The following is a 22,230-nucleotide window of genomic DNA, read 5'->3' as shown; positions in this document are numbered from 1 at the left end:
CTCGCTTTAAGCAATCGAAACGTTCATGCGCATGTGCAACCTAGGTCTTTCCAACTTTATTTGTCTGGGCGATTTCAATGCACCGGCCATTCATTGGCCCTCTCTATTGACATCCGGTCATGATGGCTGTTTCGATAAAGAATTTTTAAATTTTAGCCTGAATTTGAGGCTTACTGAGATCGTTTACGAGCCAACCAGTCAGAATGCTCTTTTGGACTTGGTCTTTCTTAGCTCGAATCTCATCGCGAATGATTACACTTGTGAAGTGGTAGAAGGCATTTCTGATCATAAGGCTGTATTTGTTTCCCTTCCGTGCATTGTGCCTAACCCATCCTTTGTTCTTGCTACATTTCGCGATTTCAATCACGCTGATGACACCTCTATTCTAAATACATTGGCTGATGCCTTCGACACCTTTGAAACACTCAGTATATCAAGTGACGTGAATGTTCTCGTGACATATTTTGAAAATATTGTCATGTCATGTATCGAACACTTCATTCCCATCAAAAGAAAAAAGAAAATACTAATATCCCTTGGATTGAGTGCCATGGTAGGAAAACCACTCCTTGGCGTAGAGGGGCTGAACGTAGGGCACGTCGTGTCAAACCACTCAATGTGGAAAGGGAGGGAAACCAGTCCTTGCCGTAGATGGGTTGGACGTAGAACAGAGGGGCGTAGCGTTTGCACATTCCGCGTATAATAACCTCGCACACACCCAACGGACAAGTGTTTGCTTGTTGACGAGCGTGACCATTAGGCCTGCCGTGTCCCAAGCATTTGGCATCCGTTCCATTGATTGTCGCACAATGTGAACCGTCACACCGTCACAGTCCTCGTGGATGCTGGCGCCGGTTATTCTGAGTGCCGCACTAGCTGTTGAATTGAAATGTCAGGACGCCATGGCACGGAGCAAGCCTCCGGACAGCAAGTCGTTATCTCTTGACGTCACTTGTAAGATGCACAATGACTATCGAAATTCGTGTGTCAACGTACGATGCCTCATTCATCGTGTTACGTGAGTGCTCCCTGAAAGGCATCCTTAGGATCGATTTTCTGCGAAAGCACGGAGCTGGTATGGATCTTCGGGAACTGATCATACCATTTTCCGACAACTGCGCAGTCGTACTGCAAGATAGTAACACGCGCAAGAGAGCGCTGTGTGCATCGCTGAAGGAAACCTGTCGGTGCTCTTCATTCGACAGGTCCGCGTCGCCTGCGGTATTATTCAAGTGAATCGCAGAATAACAAATCTTTTAGTTACGAAAATCAATGGCGAGTACCAATACGTGGTAAAGCAAAGTGACATTGCTCACTCAGAAGAGATTGACGATGCAAAGCGTTATACGCTTGCTGTGCTTTCTACAGCCATAAAGAGCGACACCGCGGTTTTTAGTAGAGTCGACATAAATTGTCAGCTGTCAGCCACACAGAAAGACCGTATGCGAAGTATTTTACGCATTTTCAGTGACTGTTTGCACCCACGTCAAAAGTTAACCAGACCCCAACCGCCACCACGTAAATCAACCCTCACCCAGCCCGCTTGTGTCCCCCGTTCTACTTGTGAAAAAGAAGAACGTCACATTTCGGTTTTATGCGGATTATCGCAAACTGAACAAGCGGTGAAAAATGATGTTTACCCTCTTCTTATAAATTACTCTCCAGGTCGCCTCCAGGCGATGAGATACCGGCAGATCGAAGTTGACGAACGTGACAGTAATAAGGCGGCGCTCGTAACTCCTGGCGGCCTGTGCAAACTTAAGGGGCTGGCCTCGGATTATACTCAGCAGCTACGGCCTTACAGATGTCAATGGACACCATGCTGTCACCTCTGAAGGGGAAATCATGTCTCGTCTCTTTAAACGACGTTGTTGTTTTAACGCCGTTAAGGGCCCCATATCGCAGAAAATATGGTGTCGGCGTCCCTGGTTCAGCGTCCATCACATTTGAGCAAAAATCGATCTGAACCACGCAGACCTTCCATGTAGCATTAAAACTTCGTGTAGCGCAATGGCGTAAGTGAACTAATTGAATTTCTTAAAGTAAAATTCATCAGAACAATTGTAAAATACGACTTACACACAACGTACAGACATGATACCATCAGATTGTATTTGAATATAGGGGAAAGCGTATGTTTTTTAACGCCGAAGCTCAACGAAAATCCAACGAAAATCCGGGCCCTGTTCCTTGCAATACCACCCAGAAGGCACTCGCCTCCTTGCACCCGCGGCCCACGCAAGAGGCCGCGTTTGTATCCGAAAGCTCGTCTTCGTACGTGGCCTTCATTGCCAGCGTTTCGCAATAAACTTTACCATTACAAAGGTTAGAGTTGCCAGGAAGCGTGAGAAGCGGTGGGAGATCGTTGAATGCTTTCGCGTTCCACTCTTAATGGGGAAGCTTAAGCGTCCTCAAAATATTTTCCGGGTCACTTGTGCAACGCATGCAGCGACTTCAGCCCGCGTCTCTTGCAATTCGCTCTGCAGGCCTATCACTGGAAGCCTAGAAATGCCATTTCGGTTGTCAGGAGCAGGAGTTTCTCGGCCGCGTTGTTAGTCACGATGGTATTCGACCATACCCAGAAAAAAGCATTGCTGTTACCGCGTTTCTACCACCAGCCAAAAAACGTGACATGTGGCACTTCTTGGGCCCTGCGTATATTACAGATGCTTGGTGGATAATTCTTCGAAAATCTCACTACCCCTGATTTGTTAAACCCTGACTCGTTTGCGGTATGATGCCCAGCTCCTATACAATCAGGGCAACACTAGACTTTATTCTACCCAGGAAACAGGGTGGCGTCAGCAAGGGATACTCTAAATGGATCACATCCATGTCGTTGATCAGGTTATAGAAAAATCCGCAGAGTACAATAAGCCTCTCTATATGCTTTTCATATATTACGAAAAGGCATTTGATTCAGTAGGGATACCAGCAGTCATAGATGCATTACGTTATCAAGGGGCGGTATAACGTAAAGCTATTACAAACTTTTCTATTCAAATTCTGCCAACAGCCCTCCGTGATTGGTTGAAAACATTTTGGACCACCCCCACTTCACCTATCTGTCACGCGCCGTCACAAAAACCGAAATAGCTCCCCATCTCATATGACGTGTACACACTGATTACGTATTATTTGACCAAACAAACGAAAAATAGTTATTTCTGATTCGCCGCCTGTTAAACATTAGCCCTCGGCTATTGGTCAAGAGTTTTGGGGCTGCACCCACTTCATCTGCTGTGTCACGCGACGTCACAAAACTGCGAAATCTCACCGCGTCAAAGCGATGTGTACTTATTAAAGATGCATTAATATGCCGAACCACACTGAATATTCTTCTGAATAGCCACAGACTGCCCCGTTTCGAAAGGCATAAAAGATGGCTGCCGCAAATCACTCAGGCACTGGCTACTCGCACCTGCCAGTGAGCACGGGCTTATTGGCGTACAATAAAGCTTTCTGCGTGTCCGTGTAACGTTTTCGAGCACTTTCGGTACGTTCACGGCCTCATTCTCCCAGCGCTTCTTTGTTGAGGATCCAGGAGGAAGAAGAAGAAGCCGAAGGGAGCGGATGCACTTCACGCCGGCTCCGTCTTTCATAAATGATTTCGCAGTGTTTTTGCAAGATATCTCTGTGAGTTTGCACCATCATCTCCCGAAGTTATCCTGACTCTACCGATATTCGTCTTCAAGGTGGGAACTGCTTTTTCACCGCTTTATTGGACCATTTCTGCCGAGCCGCTGCGCCGCCGAGCTAAGCTTACTGCTAAGCTTATTGCCCCGGCCGCTACGTGAGCCGCAGTTACGGCTGCGCGTCAAATTTCTTCAAGCCGCCATGGAAATACAAGTTGAAGGAACTGATATCTCACCCACCAAGATTTCCGAAGAAGCAGGATGGTGCACAATTGGCCCGCGCGAACGACTTTCTCCTTGGGGCAAGCGCGCTAACACTAACATTGCATCAGCCTACCAAACCGGCGTTGGAGGCACGAACAAGGCGCAGCGAGGCCCGCGCGCTCACAAGCAGCAAGTTCTGAAGGCAGGGAAGATGCCCACCCTTCCACGTGATCACCACAAAGTAGTTATCAGGCCACGGGGCGGCTTGAACGTTGCAACAGTCGGGGTCGTCCGCCTCGCTTCGGTCCTATATAGGGCAGCAAACGTATCTCCACAAGACGCCACGGAAGACATTGTCTGCCCAAATATGCAGCAAAACATCATCGTTGTGAGTACTCCTCACTCTCCTAATGCCGAACGGTACCGCCGACTCGACAGCTTTGAGGCCGACGGACACCAGTTCGAGATACGGGCATATGAAACTGCGCCCGACTATACAGTCAAGGGAGTCGTCCGAGGCATTCTTCTCGAAGAAGACGCGAAGGACATTCACCTCAATATCGTCAACAAGAGGAACGCGAATGCCTTAGCGGCCAAAAGACTCAGCAAGACCACGTCGGTCATCATCGCCTTCGATGGTGGTCGAGTACCAACGTGGGTCTACTACGGGGGTGCTATGCTCAGGTGTACCTTGGACAGAAAGCAGATTGACGTGTGCCACCAGTGCGGACGCGTCGGCCATCGCATGGACGTCTGCCCGAACCCCCTAGACCGTGTGCGCAGAGCCTGTGGAGCCTCGAACCCACCCCAATCACACATGCACGCCAAGGTGTCACCTTTGTGGGGGAGCGCATCCCACTGCGGACAAGACCTGCAAGGCTCGATTCAAGACGCCCTATCTTGTTAAGAAACGATGCGGAGACCGACAGAGGGCAGCGGCGGAGGCCGCCCTCGAGCTACAGCAACAGAACTACGATGAACATTTCCCACCTGCCTCCCGCTCCCGCTCTCGAGGCCGGGCCCGGTCTCGCTCGGCTGCGGGGCCTCCATCCCGCCGGCAGAGCAGGTCTCGGAGCCGGGCACGCAGCAAAACCCCCGGGCCGAGCCGTGGCCGTTCGAGCTCTCGGCGTCCGAAGCAAGCCGGCCAGCAAAATTCGGACCTACCTGAGAAGGTGAGCTGGGCAGATGCGGTTAAGGGCTCGCTGAGACGCGAGGCTCAGGGAGCTACTGCCTCAGAACCCAATAATAAAAGGGACCCTAGGGATGTGGCATTAGAAGCAATGCAGCACGAAACCGCACAGTTACGGACGGCCGTGCTACAATTAACCCAAGAAATTCGAGAGATCAAACAGTCGATGGCGCAGACATCTATACCTAAACCTGCTTTATTCCCGACTCCCGTCACGAACGGTAACAACAGTGCGGCGCCGCCCACAAAGAAACGCGCGGCGGCCAGTTCCGAGCCTCAACAGCTCGAGAACCTCGAATCAGCAGTAAGTGATTGGCGCAAAGCACATGTCACGATACAAGACTGGCGGAAAGAACAAGAAGAAATGAGGAAGCTGCTTTCAGAAATTCAAACCGGAATCCGCAACATCGGCGTTGCGGTCAATAACCTCACTGCTCGAACAGACAGGGTTGAAACCCATATAGACAAAATCGAGACTCACATAGGCCTTCGCCCAGGCATGGAAATGATGCCCACTACGGGCCCTACAGTCATTCACCCTAGCCTTATTTCAGGTAACGCACAAGTACAGCACCACGATGGCCAGCCCCACTAACGAGCTCGTGGTGTGTCAGTGGAACTGTCGGGGCTTCACTAAGAAGCAACCACTACTGCAACAATACGTCCGACACGCGCAACCCAAACCCGACATCATAATTATACCAGAAACAGTAGGTACCGTACCAAAACTGCGAATGCCTCGCCGATTCCCGTTGATCGCGGACTTGCAATTTTAATTCGGAAAGGGATAGTAGTGCAAGAACACAGCGTAAGCGGCACACATGCGGAAAACATGCTTGTAGAGCTCCTTCCCAATAGAACACGCAACCACAGTGTATTTCTCCTCAACGTATATAGTAATCTGGCTCACTCACGGGCTCGTTTCCTCTCTCTGTTCCGAGGGGCGCGTGCCTTGGCGGGCGCAAACCCGTTACTGGTGGGGGGAGATTTTAACGCCCCGAACGAGGCCTGGGGCTATGGTTACACTACCGCCAAAGGTCGACGCCTGTGGCAGGACCTGCATGATGCCGATTTAACTCTTATTACCGATCCCACGGCGCCAACCCGCACGGGCACCTCTACGGCACGGGACACGACACCAAACCTAACGGCGGTCCGTAACATCCCTCAAGCAATGTGGCGCAATACCTTTGAAGATCTCGGTAGTGACCCCATGATCATAGAAACGCGAATTCCTCAGTCGGGTACACCCCCTTTTCCTAAGCTATTCAAATGGACGGAGTGGGACACATTCCGAAAGCAGCGAGTTGAACAGAGAGGTGAGGAGAACATCGATGACATCGAGGCATGGATGGAGACGCTCAACGACGACATGAACAAGGCGACGCAGACGCTCGCACCTGAAGTCCAGGTTGACAAGATCGACAGCCGACTAGCCCACCTCTGGGAAGCCAAGACATCACTAAACGCAAGATGGAAGAAGCAAAGGCACAACCGAAAGCTTCGGAAGATAGCACATATCAATCGCCAGCTAGAAGAACATTGCCGGACCTTAAGCCGCCAACAGTGGCATGACATCTGCAACGCAGTCGATGGGCAGCTCCACAATGGAAGCACGTGGCACCTCCTTCGTCACCTCTTGGGGGAAGCGCAGGGCAAGTCTGCTCAGCGAGCAAACCTGAAAACGCCTTTTGCACAAGGAACAGGCTACTACGAGTGATCACCAGCTCGTGACACGCCTGCTAGCCAAATACTTCCCTCAACGACCCGATGTTCAACACGGAGATTACACTGGAGAGACAAATGTGACACTCGATGAAGAATTTCACGAGTGAGAGATCCGCGCAGCTCTCCACGACCTTAATGGCAAATCAGCACCTGGTCCCGACAAGGTTACGAACAAGACTCTAAGAAACATCGATGATGCCTCGATAACCGCTCTTACGGCATACATCAACAAATGCTGGCGAGCAGGTCGCATCCCAGAGGCGTGGAAACGCTCTAAAGCAGTCCTGATACCGAAGCCAGGCAAGCCGTCCAGCCTCGATCACTTGCGGCCCATTTCCCTCACATCCTGCGCTGGCAAGGTGATGGAGCACGCGTTCCTCTCCCGCATCAACCACCACCCCGAGGACACTGGAGCCTACCCACCCACTATGGGGGGCTTCCGGTCACGCCTCTCCACTCAAGACGTCATGCTCCAGCTCCACCAGATTATCAATGACCCAACTAGTGGCAACCGGGCCATCCTCGGCCTAGAGCTGGAAAAGGCATTTGACAATGTAACACATGCAGCAATCCTGAGCCTCATAAACAAGCTCAACTTGGGTGAGCGAAGCTACAACTACGTCAGAGACTTCCTGTCGCACCGCACAGTCACCCTCGCGGTCGGCTGCATGACATCCGACGAACATACACTAGGAAGCACCGGCACTCCTCAAGGATCGGTCATATCCCCGCTCCTTTTCAACCTCATGATGCTGGGTCTCCCGGCCTACCTCGACGAGATCGATGGCCTCCATCACGCCTTGTATGCAGATGACATCACCCTGTGGGTCAACAAGGGCAGTGACGGTCAGATAGAATGCACCTTACAAGCAGCGGTCTCTGCAGTCGAAACCTACCTCCAAGACACAAGTCTCCGACTATCTCCACTGAAATCGGAGCTGCTCGTCTACCGCCCGCGCCGCCGGCCCAAGCCTACAGCGGAATCGCGCCAATGGGACGACATATTCCTCTATACGCAAGACGGCTCCTGCATTCCCCGAGTCCAGAAGATACGCATCCTAGGCATGCATATAACAGCCAACGGGTCAAACATAGAAGCTATTCGCAAAATCGAAGGCAAGGTTACAGCGGCTACCCGCCTGATCAAACGCATTACAAACAAGCACACGGGCATGAAGGAGGACAGTGTCATGCGCCTCATACACTCTTTCGCAATCAGTCACATCACTTATGTGGCTGCCTTCCACAACTGGAATGTCACTGAAAGGGAGAAAATCGACACCCTTATACGCAAGACTTACAAGATTGCCCTTGGCCTACCGGAGTCCACAAGCACTGCTCGTCTGCTACAGCTGGGGATATACAACACGCTTGAGGAAATCGTGGATGCGCAAAGAACCTCTTAACTCGAACGCATGTCTCTGACAGCCACGGGCCGGTACATCCTGCAGAAACTCGGCTTCAACTACCACGCCCAACACGGTCAGAAACAGGTCATTCCACCTGACCTCAGCGACACGCTGATTGTCGCCCCTATACCTCGAAACATGCACCCCGAATTTAATCGGGGCCGACGCCAGGCCCGTGCCAAGACACTGCTGCGCTCCTTGGGTGGAAAGAGGACTACGCGCTTTTAGACGCCGCAGAATACACACGAGAACACCGGTTCACGGCGGTAGTCGTAGACGTTAGCTCCCGGCTTACGCACGCGTATAGTGTCGCAACGGAATACCCCGAAACAGCGGAAGAGGTAGCGATTGCGCTTGCGCTTACCGACCCCCTCTGCGAGGTCGTTTTTAGCGACTCACAATCCGCAGTTCGCAACTACGCGCGGGGGCGCATTTCCTCCGAAGCTCTCCAGATTCTAAGGAAAGCTGGTCGACAGTACTTCGATAACACCGCGATCATATGGTTTCCAGCGTACGTCGCCACCCCCACCGATGAGGGCCTCATTAACTTGAACGAGGTAGCACACCACTCTGCGCGAGAACTGACCCGCCGCGCAGAATCGGAGACCGCCTCTTCGAGTTCGGAACTCCTGGTTCATAACACACGAGAACACCTGGTCAGGTACAATGACCTCACCAAGCACTACCAGCTAGGCAGGCGGTTGCTGCCCCCACCTCACCCTATGCTGAAACGTCGCCAGGCTGTCATCTGGCGACAGTTGCAAACACAAACATTCCCCAGTCCGGTGCGATTGCAGCACATTTTCCCCGCGCAATACCCGACTGCTCTTTGCAAATTATGTCAGGAAAATAGAGCGAAGCTGTCACACATGTTGTGGGAGTGTCGGGTTACATCAGCTACAATGGCAGTAGCTCCGGAAGCTCTTGCCTCGAAGTGGGCTGCCGCTCTGCGCAGCTCCAACCTCAAGACACAAGAGTGGGCTGTCCAGCAAGCCCGAGAGGCGGCGACGAGGCAAGGCCTCGAAGTCCCCTCTTGGGAGACCTGAGCCCGGGTCGTCAAATTTGCCGGATTCAAAATAAAGTTATTTCCATCCATCCATTCAGGATCCGTTATACTGTCATTATTAAGCTTTCGTTGCATGCTGCCACGATTTTCGACCAGCCACCGCAAGCTAAGTGAGGGAAAGCGGACCAATCGCATCAATCGCAACACACTCTTCATCCCGTTGCCGATTTTCAGTGCAGTGGCTCGGCCCCATCGAATCCCTCCGCACTTGAGTGTGTTCCTCGCCTCTTGTCAACCAATTAGATACGACAAGCCGCTCAATGTAGGCAATGTTATTCATTTTCCAAGCAAACAGAAGTCAGCTCCTATGATAAGGGAGAGCGTTTGATTGGTAGGTTCAGGCAACCCTGTGGCTCGAAGCTTGCGTCAGCGGCTACGCTAATTTTAAGTCAGGAGATTGGAATAAACACACATTGAAATAGCTTTACGTTATAGGGTCCAAGGAGTAAAAACCGCTTACGTAAATACCTTGAAAAATATCTACAGAGGTTCCAAAGCAACCTTAATTCTACACAAGGACAGCAGGAAGATACCTATAAAGAAAAAGGTCAGACCAGGAGACACAATCTCTCCAATGCTATTCGCTGCGTGCTTGGAGGAAGTATTCAAGCTATTAAACCGGAAAGCTCAGGAGTAAGGATCGATGCCGAATATCTCAAATCCCTGGATTTGCCGATGACATAATTCTATTCAGCAACAATGTAGACGAATTACAAAAAATGATTGAGGACCTTAACAGAGAGAGTGTGAGAGTGGGGTGGAAGATTAATATGCAGAAGACAAAGATAATTATGAATAGCCGGGAAAGGGAAGAAGAGTTCAAGATCGCCAGTCAGCCTGTAGTGTCTGTGAAGGGGTACGTTTACCTAGGTGAAATAATCACAGGGAACCCTGATGATGAGAATAAAGTTCATAGAAGATTAAAAATGGGTTGCACCGCATACGGTCGACATTGTTAGCTCCTGGCTGGAAGCTTACCATTAGCACTCAAAAGGAAGGTGTACAATCAGTGCATTCTACCAGGGCTAACATATGGGACACAGACTTGGAGACTGACAAAGAAGCTTGAGAATAAGTTAAAGACCGCACAAAAAGCGGAGGAATGAAGATTTCTAGGCATAACATTAAGAGACAGAAAGACGGCGGTTTGGATCAGAGAGCAAACGGGTATAGACGATACTCTAATTGACATCAAGAGAAAAATAATGGAGCTGGGCAGGTCATGTAATGCGCCGTTTAGATAACCGTTGGAACATTAGGGTTACAGAACGGGTACCAAGTGAAGGGAAACGCAGTCGACGACGGAAGAAGACTAGGTGGTGCGATGAAATTCACGGGCGCTAGTTGGAATTGGTTGGCGCACAGCAGGGTAACTGGAAATGCCAGAGAGAAGTCTTCGTGCTGCAGTGGACATAAAACAGGCTGATGATTATGATGAAGATGATGATGATGATTCGTTAAAACACCGCCCTTTCTTGTACACTTCGATGAAGATGACCACATGGAACTGCACATTGATGCTAGCAACGTCGGCCTTGGTGCAGTCCTCGTGTAGTGGCAAGATGGCATTGAACGTACTATTGCTTATTGTAGCCGCCCTTTAACTTCTGCAGAAACGAACTACTGTACCACTTAAGAAGAATACTTGGCTGTCGTCTGGGTGATAGCTAAGTTCCAGTTACATTTACAAAGCCATCAATTCAGAGTGGTTACCGACCATTCTGAATCGGCTAGCCAATCTGCATGACCTTTCAGGGAACACTCGCCTGGTGAAGCCTACGTCTTTAGGAATTTGACGTAACAATCGTCTACTAGTCTGTCTGGAAGCACACTGACGCTGATTGTCTTTCTCCCGCTCCACTTGCAATGGTGTGAAGTGAGACCCATGACGACGGTTGTTTCCCTTGCGCTCTCAATCTGCCTGACTTGGCTGAGCGACAACATGAAGATTTAGAACTGAGGCAACTTATTGACCATCTTGAAGCCCAAAGTTCGCATCCTCCAGGGACATTCGCGCTTTCACCGTCTTCGTCCTGTCTTCACAGCAATGTGTTGTACGAAAATAACTTCTACACATCGGCGCCTGGATCGCCTCCGTGTTCCGTGCACCATGCGCGCCGATATTCTGTCCGCCTATCACGATTAACCCTGTTCGGGCCAGTTGGGCTTCGCGCCTACCTTGGCCCCTGTTCGTCAAAGCGACTACTGGCCTAAGCTCACCCACGAAGTCAAGCATTACGCGCAAACTTTTTGAGCCGAAATGCTCCACACCAGCGTCCAGCCGGTTGCTTGACGGCTGTTACAACGCCAACAGAACCATTACAACAGGTTGTCATGGAGTTGCTTTTGCTGACTTTTTCATGTCTTGCTGGCAACCACTGAATCGCGGTTGCGACTCATTATTTGACGCAATGCTGTGAAACTAAACTACTTCAGCTAGCCACTGTCGGTGATGTTGCGCACTTTTCCATCCGCGACATCCTCCTCCGGCATGATGAACCAGAAGTAGTCATAACAGTTCATGGTAAAGCTTTCAGTGCAAAGATGATACAAGACATCATGACGGTTAGTGGTACAGCTCATCGCCGAGCGTCTGCATACGATCCTCAGACCAAAGGTCTTACGGACAGTTTAAACAAGACAATTGCTGACATTCTTACCATGTATGTCGACAGCGACCACAAGAAATGAGACATTGCCATATATCGCAACTTGAGAATATATAGATCGTAATATATATCGTAAGTTTACTATATAAGTTACGACAATTCATGATGCAGTGCTTAGGCATAAGCTGCAGCCAACGACGACCGTCCTCTGTTAACTTCATCTAAACGCTGCTAATTGCACTCCAGAGCACGTGAAGATGATTTTGGGTTCAACAAGGTACGTGTGATGCGTACACCTGGCTCACTTGGTTGATCTCGACTAAGAAACGCCACAAATACAAGAAAGAAAATTAACACAGCTTAAGTAACTGCACACGCGGCACACATAAAAAGAACCGTGAGAAAAAAAATCACACATGAGAAGACTTATAGTACGATCTACACTATTTCTCTTAGTATTGCCATTTTCTTTACCCTTGTAACGTAAATTTGCTTACGTCCATATGGAGGCATCTTTCCCAGAATGATGCAGTCCTTGGTGGCGTGCAAAGATGAAAAACGCTCCATTCCGTATGGCAGTGATTTCCATGCTGAAAGGCGCAACGAAAGCGCATTCATTTACATCCCACAATACAGCTCTACGATGATTCGCGCACTAGTCACCAACCGAGCATCAGGTCAGGAGCTCAATTTACGGCCGCAGTGACGCAATATTCAGATGGGTGCGAATTGGGAGCGCGTTCATGCCCCAAGCCTTCAGCAGTGCACTCCCTGGTTGACAGGGTTTGTGCACCAATACACCAGTGCAAAAACTTGTGCACCTTGAAGTGCCGTTCCCCGCTGTAGCATGCACAATGTATGCAATACATTTATCATTGCTTTACTACTGTGAGACACTATTTTCTCTTCGTAGGCTACTCAGTGTTGTAAATAATTTACAACTCTTGTTGCATTAGTGGCGTATTTATGACACTATAGCGCATGGGGGTGTCCATACCAATGAGTGCACCTTCTTGTGTTCCGCTTCCCCTCCGAGCAAGCAACTCCTGATAAACCACCACTTAGCACCTACACGTCCTTCAAGCTTAGTAAATATTCTTTGCAATAACATTCCATGACTTGCTCGTCTAGCAGCGATACTCAGCCTTTTATCTCGGTGTAAGCCCTGCTTAACCCAATCGTCTGTCGTATAAATGCGCCCGTTCACCCGAGAGCCAGTCCGTACGAGCCGTGTGCAGGTTTGCATCATTGCATGTGTACTTGCTCGCACACAGTGCTTCTTTCTGGCTTTGCCCCTTATGCAAGCAACGCTTTCACGAACACGATTGTAACCAACACACCATAATATGCATGAGAAGTGCAGTATTCCTGCTGCGGATTGCGCCCGTGAAGCTTTGCCGTGATTGCGGTGCCCCACTTCTGAAACCAAATAACACGAGCAACCAGCAGGCAAGTAACTGTATTTAATCTTCACAAGGCTGCGCCGTCCCACAGAAACACAGCATGAATTCACTGTGTACGTAGGTACGTAGAATAGCACCTATATTTGTAAAAACCTGTATGTACCTTATTTTGGCTAATAAAAAAACGCGAGCAAGTACTTTTTGAATGTATGTATGTATGTATGTATGTATGTATGTATGTATGTATGTGTGTATGTATGTATGTGTGTGTGTGTGTGTGTATATATGTATGTATGTATGTATGCATGTATGTATGTATGTATGTATGTATGTATGTATGTATGTATGTATGTATGTATGTATGTATGTATGTATGTGTAGTGCAACTGCCAGTCGTATGCTCCAGGCCCCTGTAAGTTACACTTCGCTCCTCGAAGAGGCAGGACATGTGTGGATTGAGCTGCTGAACAATACTTTGGAATGTGATGAACGCGGAATAAGGAGACTCTGGATTACCAAAGTGGTGCGAGGTAATGCTAACGCGTTTCTCTAGCAATTACTAGTAAATTGCATCCGCACTATTCTTTAAAGCGAATAGCACTAAGAACACGACTTAAGATAAATACGCTTTCAAAGTCATACCAACTAGCTCATCAAAGCGCGTTCTCGCTATATTACAGCGGCGTACAGCATGACGTGACAATAAAGAAAAAAGCTACGAGGGCGGAGCTTGTTCACATAAGCATACTTGCCAAGCCGCGAATATTGAAACATGTAATAACCTGAAAGCGCGGGGAGGGCGATGAGTGGAATAGCAGGCATATTGCTGAAGCGCTTTTCCTCAACCCATGAACGTTCAGGCATCCATACGTACTTTGTTAACCATGATTGCACAAGCAACGCAGTGTTTTAGGCCATTTTTTTCCAGTGACTCTGGTGTTGCCAATTTCACTTGTTTCAGAACTGACGTGTAAAATGTGAATGTGCAAGCACCATCTTGGATTCCTTCCACCATCACAATACTTCCAACGGTATAGGATTATTGAACGACAAATGTTGGTGAACACATCTTTCGTGAAGCTTGATGCAGCGTTCGTACAATCGTAAACTGAGCTCTAATGATACGTAAATGTTACGAAAGTTTTGGGAGAGTTGGCAGGTATGCATGTGTTACTTCAGCAAGTAGTTGGGCTGTGTTTGACAGCGCTTTCGACTTGTTGTAACAGATACTCAACTGGTGTAGCTCCCAGTTGCGACAGTTTCACATTTGCCCAAACATGGAAGTGAAAAGCAGAAAATAAGTCACTTCCAGCGGTCACTCGCCTATTCTATCTGTAACTTGCGGTTCAAAAGCAAAAAAAATTGTATGCTTTCTCTTTCCCAGCATTAGGCAACGCGAAGGAGCACCTATGATTGTTTAGCAGGATTGTTATTGCTTGTGCGAGTTTCGCTTCCGTAGCTTTTCTGCAATGCCAAGCAGACGAGAAAAATATATCGTGGGGAAAATTTGCTGGAACCGAGTAGACCTTGTGTAAATAAAATAGCAAAAGCACTAAATGGTGTAGGATGAAACATAGTAAAGCCCACAAATATCGCCAAATTTAGAATGAGTCCTAATATAGTGGACAGGTGCTGCAGTCAGCGGCGGTGATAGCCTTCTCAGCGTTACCAACCATCGTCAGTTGCCTGCGTGATTACTGCAGAAGCTCCTGCAAGCTTTCCGAGCTTTACTCTCAGCTGTCGCTGTTATCGATCTATGCCTAATAAGCGTTTGCATGCATATCTGCTAAATTATTTTGCTAATTGTAGTGCTGTGCTAGGCACTGGTGCATTTTTCAAACTCTTCTAGTAATTTATTCGCTGTGTTCCTTCTCGATAGATTGCTTTGCAAAAGCTCGCGACCATTTCCGAACCGTTCAAGCTGCAAGACGCATGTTATGATACTTAAGCCTGATGCTTTAAGACTGATGGAAGTCTGTTAAGTCACAAGGGACGCTCATGAAGTTTCTTGTATATGCACCATGAATTTGGAGCACGTGAACACACGTCTCTTTGGCTTTAGCGGAATACCAAGTTGTGCCTTGCGTACATGAGCACATTTCTATGGGACGGGGGGGGGGGGGGGGATCGGAGGAGGGCATGAAAACAAACTAGGCAGCGTCCACAGTATGGTTGAAACACGGGCAGTGAGACGTTTTCTATTACGGTACCGACATCACGAAATTTATGAATGCCCCTCGTGATTATTGTTGCTTGTTTTTCAATTCGTGCATTTTTTTTTGTTTTAGGTGGAGAGCATTTATTTTGTGCTCAGCTGTGAATGATAGTACAGATAATTTGCATACGCTCAGAAGTATGATGTTGAAAATTCTGTCAAATCTTACCATCTTTGACTAGCAGTTTTTCGCCATAGTGGCTCGAGGTGTAGAACCTTAGGTCAAAGTGCCTGAAAGATTTATCGTATAGGTTAAAAATCGTACAGATTTACTAGAGGACTCTTATCTGCATTCCTGCAGATCCTCATATCCTGTTAAAAGAAAAGGAACCCGCAAATTCCCGCAACATTGCCGCGCGACTTGCCGCTCCAAGCACTTTGCGTGTATTCGAGGGCTTTTTCACGCTGTGGAAAAACACCTTTATATAGCCCGTATTGAGCAAAAGCAAGCTGTATAGGGAGTTTTTTATGTCGCTCTACAACTATTTCATTGAGTATATTCATGTATATTTAATATTTGAGAAGTGCATTAATTAATGAAGACTAATAATATAATTTGGCAGAATGAAAAAATAATTTGAGTATCTCCAAGCGACGGAAAACAACATTACCTTGGTTCAATTCAGCTACGTGGTATTCGCATATTTTTATGCTCTGGCTAAAGTTAGCTGGGACACCCTGTATATTCATACTTGCTTCTAATAAACGCCAGTTGAGAGTTCTTATCGCTTCTTTTTGTGTTCCCTGTCAACTTTCGCGTTGGTTATAATATTACGAAATACCACCTAGCCCGGTCTCACAGCTTGAAATTTGAGGGTAGGCTAACTTATAAATTGGGGACGGCCCAACTTAAATTAGGCGGTGGGCCAACTTAATGTTCGCGGTATGGCAAAGTGAAATTTCGGGGCATGCTTCTGCATACTTAGACAAATCCAGTGGAGTTTCTGCATACTTTCTTTCAGTGTGCATCTCGGGCTTCCTACTTCCCCGCATAGTGTGAATATACTTCACCTGATTTGGAGCAGTTTAGGTGAGAGCAATGCACTCAGGTGAAAGTTTGGCTTGGGTAACTCATCATCATCATCAGCCTGGTCACGCCCACTGCAGGGCAAAGGCCTCTCCCATACTTCTCCCACTACCCCGGTCATGTACAAATTGTGACCATGTCGTCCCTGCAAACTTCTTGATTTCATCCGCCCACCTAACTTTCTGCCGCCCCCTGCTACGCTTGCCTTCCCCTGGAATCCAGTCCGTAACCCTTAACGACCATCGGTTATCTTCTCTCCTCGTTACATGTCCTGCCCATGCCCATTTATTTTTCTTGATATCAACTAGGATGTCGTCAACTCACGTTTGTTCGCTCACCCAATCTGCTCTTTTCTTCTCCCTTAACGTTACACCCATCATTCTTCTTTCCATAGCTCGTGGCGTCGTCCTCAATTTAAGTAGAACCCTTTTCGTTAGCCTCCAGGTTTCTGCCCCGTAGATTAGTACTGGTAAGACACAGCTGCTATGCACTTTTCTCTTGAGGGATAATGGCAACCTGCTGTTCATGGTCTGAGAATGCCTTCAAACGCACCCCAGCCCATTCTTATTCTTCTGATTATTCCAGACTCATGATGCGGATCCGCGGTCCCCACCTGCCCTAAGCAGATGTATTCCCTTACCAACGTAAGTGAATACATCTACTTAGGTAACTACTATTAGGTAACTAAACCTAATTAATCCGGCCAATAATTATAAGACTTAGTTGTTTTTAAAATGACATTCCTTAACTGCTTAATTTATTAGGCCTAAATTATAGCATCATTGATACGCTTGTATTAGTAATCTATTAATAATTATGTTTACCTAATTTGGTCGAACTAATCTCAAGCACCCTTAATTATTGTCAATTGTGCTCCTTCAATTTAATCTTATTTTCTCTTGTTTTGTGTAATAACTTGAAATAAATTATTTTACTTAGTTGCACTGTACTTGATTAACATCATTTATGGTTTGAAGTATTGCTAATTTTATCGTACTTAATGCTGTTAGTGTTTGTTAACTTTAATTACCATTACACCTCTTAAGTACACAATATATCGTCACAGCGTCATGAGAGTGACAAAAACGACGTTCACCAACAAGACGAAAGAGACGGCGTAGTGGGCGCTAGCTCACAACCACACTGACCCGCCGTGGTTGCTCACTGGCTATGGTGTTAGGCTGCTGAGCACGAGGTCGCGGGATCGAATCCCGGCTACGGCGGCCGCATTTCGATGGGGGCGAAATGCGAAAACACCCGTGTGCTTAGATTTAGGTGCACGTTAAAGAACCCCAGGTGGTCGAAATTTCCGGAGTCCTCCACTACGGCGTGCCTCTTAATCAGAAAGTGGTTTTGGCACGTAAACCCTCATAATTTAATTTAATTTACAACCACACTGGTTGTACCGGCCATATCATCGAAATAGTAGACATGGTCCAATTTAACCTCATATTTCAGCCCGTTTCACTTTTGATGGAGGTGCTGGAAACTGCACAAGAGGGACTTCCGCAACGGGCTTATTGCTCGGCCATCCTACAATGCTGACTGACGACCAGGCCGCTGGGTCGAGCACGGCGTCAACGCCCGGGCCGTCAACATCCTTGACGCCGCAATCGTGAGTTGTTTTGACCCATCCGCGCGACCTTGGGCACCGACAGCGTCGACGTCGAAGAATGGTCTGGCATATACGAACGCGTCGCTGCATACAATCACTGATGCCCGATGGTGATGCTCGCAGATCTTTCCTACCTGGAGGGACCAGTACGAACCTGGTATGCTCTACACGAACAAGAGCTGACCAGCTGGAACTCATGTAGGCAAAAACCATGTGACCTCTTTGGAAAGCTCGCTGGTCCCTAGACTGCTGCTGCGAAACACCTATCCAGTCCGTATTCGACGGCTACACCGTCGTACATTGCGCACATCCTTGATGTCCTAGCTCTTTACTGCCGTGTTGATACCATTATGCCCGAGGCTGTGAAAGTGAGGCATTTTCATAAAAACATCGCTAATCATGCGCTTAGCTTATCGTTTTTAAAGAGTGCTCGACAACTGACGAAACGATCTATGAGTGCGGGAGTTTCCAAGTCGCCAAGAGCCGTTGAATCGCCCGACAGTTCGTGGGGCTTTCCAACACTGCGGCTACGTCGTCCTGCAAAGACGATAATTCGTCCACTACGAATAGCGTTGTCAGAATTGTGCGGCACGAAATCGAGGCTGCATCGCCATCTTCTTTTCTATCCTTTTCAGAGGAGGCTCTGCAGGCGATCTGTCTCATCCAGGTACGCGAAGAACTACTAAACGCAGGCATTCAATCCGTGCGCTCCATAACCTACCCTTTGTATAGACCTACTGCCCCTTTTTATCAACCTCATCCGACGTTTAGACTCCGTAAGATCCAGCCCAATGGCGAACACACGAGGACATGCCCGTATCCTTCCGACTGTTGCCCCATCGTCAGCCCTCGTCTTGGCACTCCAAATTTTACTACCGCCACAATGATAACCTACGCCCGCAATTTGACGCTCCCCATGACCCGAAATACCGTGCCGTGTCCATTCTGCGTCCACCACACAGTCGAGTAGTTCGCCGTCACCGCACGATCGTCGGTCATGCTCGCTTCCGCCGCGTAGTTTTACGTCGCCGCACCATTTTGTACGCGCACTCCCTGGAAATCTACGAACGCAGTGCCAGGAGGTAACGCTGCATTGGACGTGGACTTGCAAATCCTCTCCTTAGCTTGCCGGCTAATCAGAACCTAATCACTCTGGAAGTTGATGCCCTACCGTTAACTGACATGATCGAGACCGGCGCCCACATCTCAGTCATGAACTGTGATCTCCGGAAACAGCTCAAGAAAGTGCTCACATTTGCCGAGTCCTGTGTTGTAGGAGTCGCTGATGCGTATGCGTACCGCTCGTGTCAGCGTTGCCGGTCGCTACATATCTGTTCCAGGCACTTGGCAATTGCCCTCCAGACGTCATCCTAAGTCGTAATTTCTTATCTATTCACTCATCTATAATTGAATGCTCGTGCAGTCGAACTTGATTTGCCTGATGTTACCGTCCTTTCCGACACAGTGCAGAACCAGCTCTGTTGTGCCTACTTTGTTCGTCTACCACTGCAGGCGCTGACCTGTATCACTGCTACGTCCAACCCCTGTGTACGAGATGGTGACTATGCTGTCACTCCCGGCATTAGTGCCTTACATTCGCATGGTGTGTCGTTTCCTCACACCATTGTGGCCATATCGGCTCATAAAACTTATCTTCCTCTTCCGAATTTCGAATTTTGCTCTCAACCACTGCCCAAAGACATCTCTCTAGCCGCACTGTCGCCGTTGCACGAGTACAAACTTTCTTCTCCCTCGCTTCATTCGTCTTCCGCCAACTATACCACCGCCTGCATAGCTCATTCTGCAACGTCATCTACAGCGCCGACGGCGTTACTAAGACAAAAGCCGTGGGCCTTCTACCCACAACCGCCGACCACCCTCGTCACCTACTTGCGTCTTATTCTGACGTTTTGGACATTAGCGGTCGCCCTTTCGGACAAAGCTCCCTTGTGCAGCATCGCATGCATACCGGCGACGCACCACCTATTTACAGAGAGCCCTATCGCGGGTCATATACCTATTGCCGATTGATGCAACAAAAGGTTGATAAGATGCTTACCAAGGCTATTATTGAACCGTAAAAGAGCCCGTGGGCTACTCCTGTTGTCTAGAAGAAAAAGATGGAAAACACTTGGGGATACTGTATAGATTGCCGACATCTAAGCAACCTAGCAAAGATGGGTGTCTATCCCCTGACACACATAGACGACGCGTTGGATTGCCTACACGACGCGACGTATTTTTCATCAATATGCCTGCACTCAGGTTACTGGCAAATTGCCGTGGATGACATAGACCATTAAAAGACCGCATTAGTTCGAGTCATGTCGTTCGGCTTGTGCAATGCTCCAGCCACCTTAGACCGCATGATGGACACGCACTTGCACAGCTTTGGTTGTTGCCGAGTCACTATCCTCCGTCATCTAATGAACTCATCTGGCGTCCGCTCTGATCCTACGAGAGTCTTAGCTGTTTATTTTCCTGCACTGACCTGTGCCTACGACGTCCGCAGCTTTGTAGTCTTGTGCTCTTATCTGCGTCGATATGTTGGACATTTCGCGTACATTGCTCGGCCACTGAATGACCTTCTCAAGAACAGCGACTCTTTTTCATGGGGCTATCACCAAGCCACTCACTTCAACGCCTTATCACCCTGCTCACTACTGGGCCAATTCTCGCTTACTTCAACCCATCTGCCCCAATAGAAGTCCATACAGGTGCTAGTGGCTGTAGAATTGGTGCTTTTTGAGCTCTGTGTCAACGTGAGTATGACCAGAGTTATTGCGAACACAAGTCGCCTGCTTTCACAAGTTGAACGGCATTCCTCCATTGCAGAGCGCGAGTGCGATTAAGCAGTGGCTAAATTTCAGTCGTACTGGTCGACCTTTCACTGTCCCCACTGATCATCAAGCTCTCTGTTGGCTCTCGACACCTAAAGATCCAACGGGTTGCCTACGACCGGCACTAAGTCTTCTTGAATTCACCTGTACATTCGTGTATAAGTCCAGTAGGCTCTACCAGGATGCAGATTGCTTTTCACGGCGTCCCGTCAATGCTCCCGACTCCCGTGATGCACTTGCTGAAATGTTCTGCCACTCCGCCTTCTGCGACATCGGTGAGTAGCAAGAACGTGATACACCTTTGTGCGACCTCATCAGCCGCCTCCGGTTTGCCCAATCAGACCCTTCATTACACATGTTCCTCATTGTGCACGGCATATTGTACCGCAGAATTATGCGACCCTGCAGAAGGACAGGAACTGCTGCTAGCCATTCCCTCACATCTCCGGGTGACTGCACTCGCGCAACTCTGTGATATCCCAACTGCTGGCTGGGGAATTAGTGAATCGTTATCGCAAAGGATTCTTCAACCTGCTACGCCATCACACTAGTCATCCGTACCCATTGCATTGCAGATGTCCCAGACTTCTTTCGCAAGACGCCATCTTCTCGATGTGCTTCTCCTCAGATCTTCTTGACTGGGAGCCGCCCTTCCATTTGTGGCGTTCGCGTACAACGCGTCACGTCACGGCACCACTCTCGCCCTTCTATCTCCTTTTTGGACGTCACTCCACATTGCCTTTCAATATGTTCCTGCCAACAGCTCTCGAGTCCCCGTCTGAGTACACTCGCGGTGCCATAGGGACATCCGCTAGGGCAAGCTAGATTGCTCACCGTCGCCTTTCTGAGTCGCAAGCGACTACCGTCATCATTATGTCCAGTTATCTGGTGGCGACCTCGTCCTCCTATGGTCTCCTTCAGGGCATGTGGGCATGTCGGAAAAAAACAGCTCTCTCGCTATTCTGGCCCTTAGCGCGTTTTCCGACAAGTCAGGTATGTCACTTATGAAAATTGTCCAGCCGATGCTTCCTCCTCTTTCACCTTATCTCATTTTGTCCGCGTGGGTCGTCTCAAGCCATGCCATGAGGCCGCCATCTAACAGGTGTCGGTCGGCGCTTGCGCCGCCGGGGTTCATGTCGCGGTCTGACGACAGTGAAAAAGAAGACGATCATCAACAAGACGAAAGGTACGGCGTAGTGGGTTTAGCCTAACGTTCCACCATACTGGTTGCACCGGCCATATTTCTGAATAGTAAACACGGTCTCATTTCGCCTCATATCTCTGCCCGTT

At 48.7% G+C, this 22,230-nt stretch overlaps 1 protein-coding gene across 3 annotated transcripts in view; it reads right to left on the bottom strand.

Annotated features, from left to right (window-relative positions):
- The window catches only part of LOC129385672 (uncharacterized), a 135,740-nt gene that overhangs the window by 24,950 nt on the left and 88,560 nt on the right, over nucleotides 1–22,230 (bottom strand). For all 3 annotated transcript variants that reach the window (XM_055072561.2, XM_055072562.2, XM_055072563.2), the window contains exons 7-8: nucleotides 15,628–15,689; nucleotides 12,338–12,430 (exon numbers count right to left, since the gene is read on the bottom strand). In XM_055072561.2, coding sequence (XP_054928536.1) covers nucleotides 12,338–12,430; nucleotides 15,628–15,689 — 155 coding nt within the window. The remainder of the gene's footprint in view (nucleotides 1–12,337; nucleotides 12,431–15,627; nucleotides 15,690–22,230) is intronic.

This window comes from Dermacentor andersoni, chromosome 7 (genome assembly GCF_023375885.2).
Source record: "Dermacentor andersoni chromosome 7, qqDerAnde1_hic_scaffold, whole genome shotgun sequence".
Taxonomy (NCBI): domain Eukaryota; kingdom Metazoa; phylum Arthropoda; class Arachnida; order Ixodida; family Ixodidae; genus Dermacentor; species Dermacentor andersoni.
This window is presented reverse-complemented; position numbering and strand designations above follow the sequence as displayed.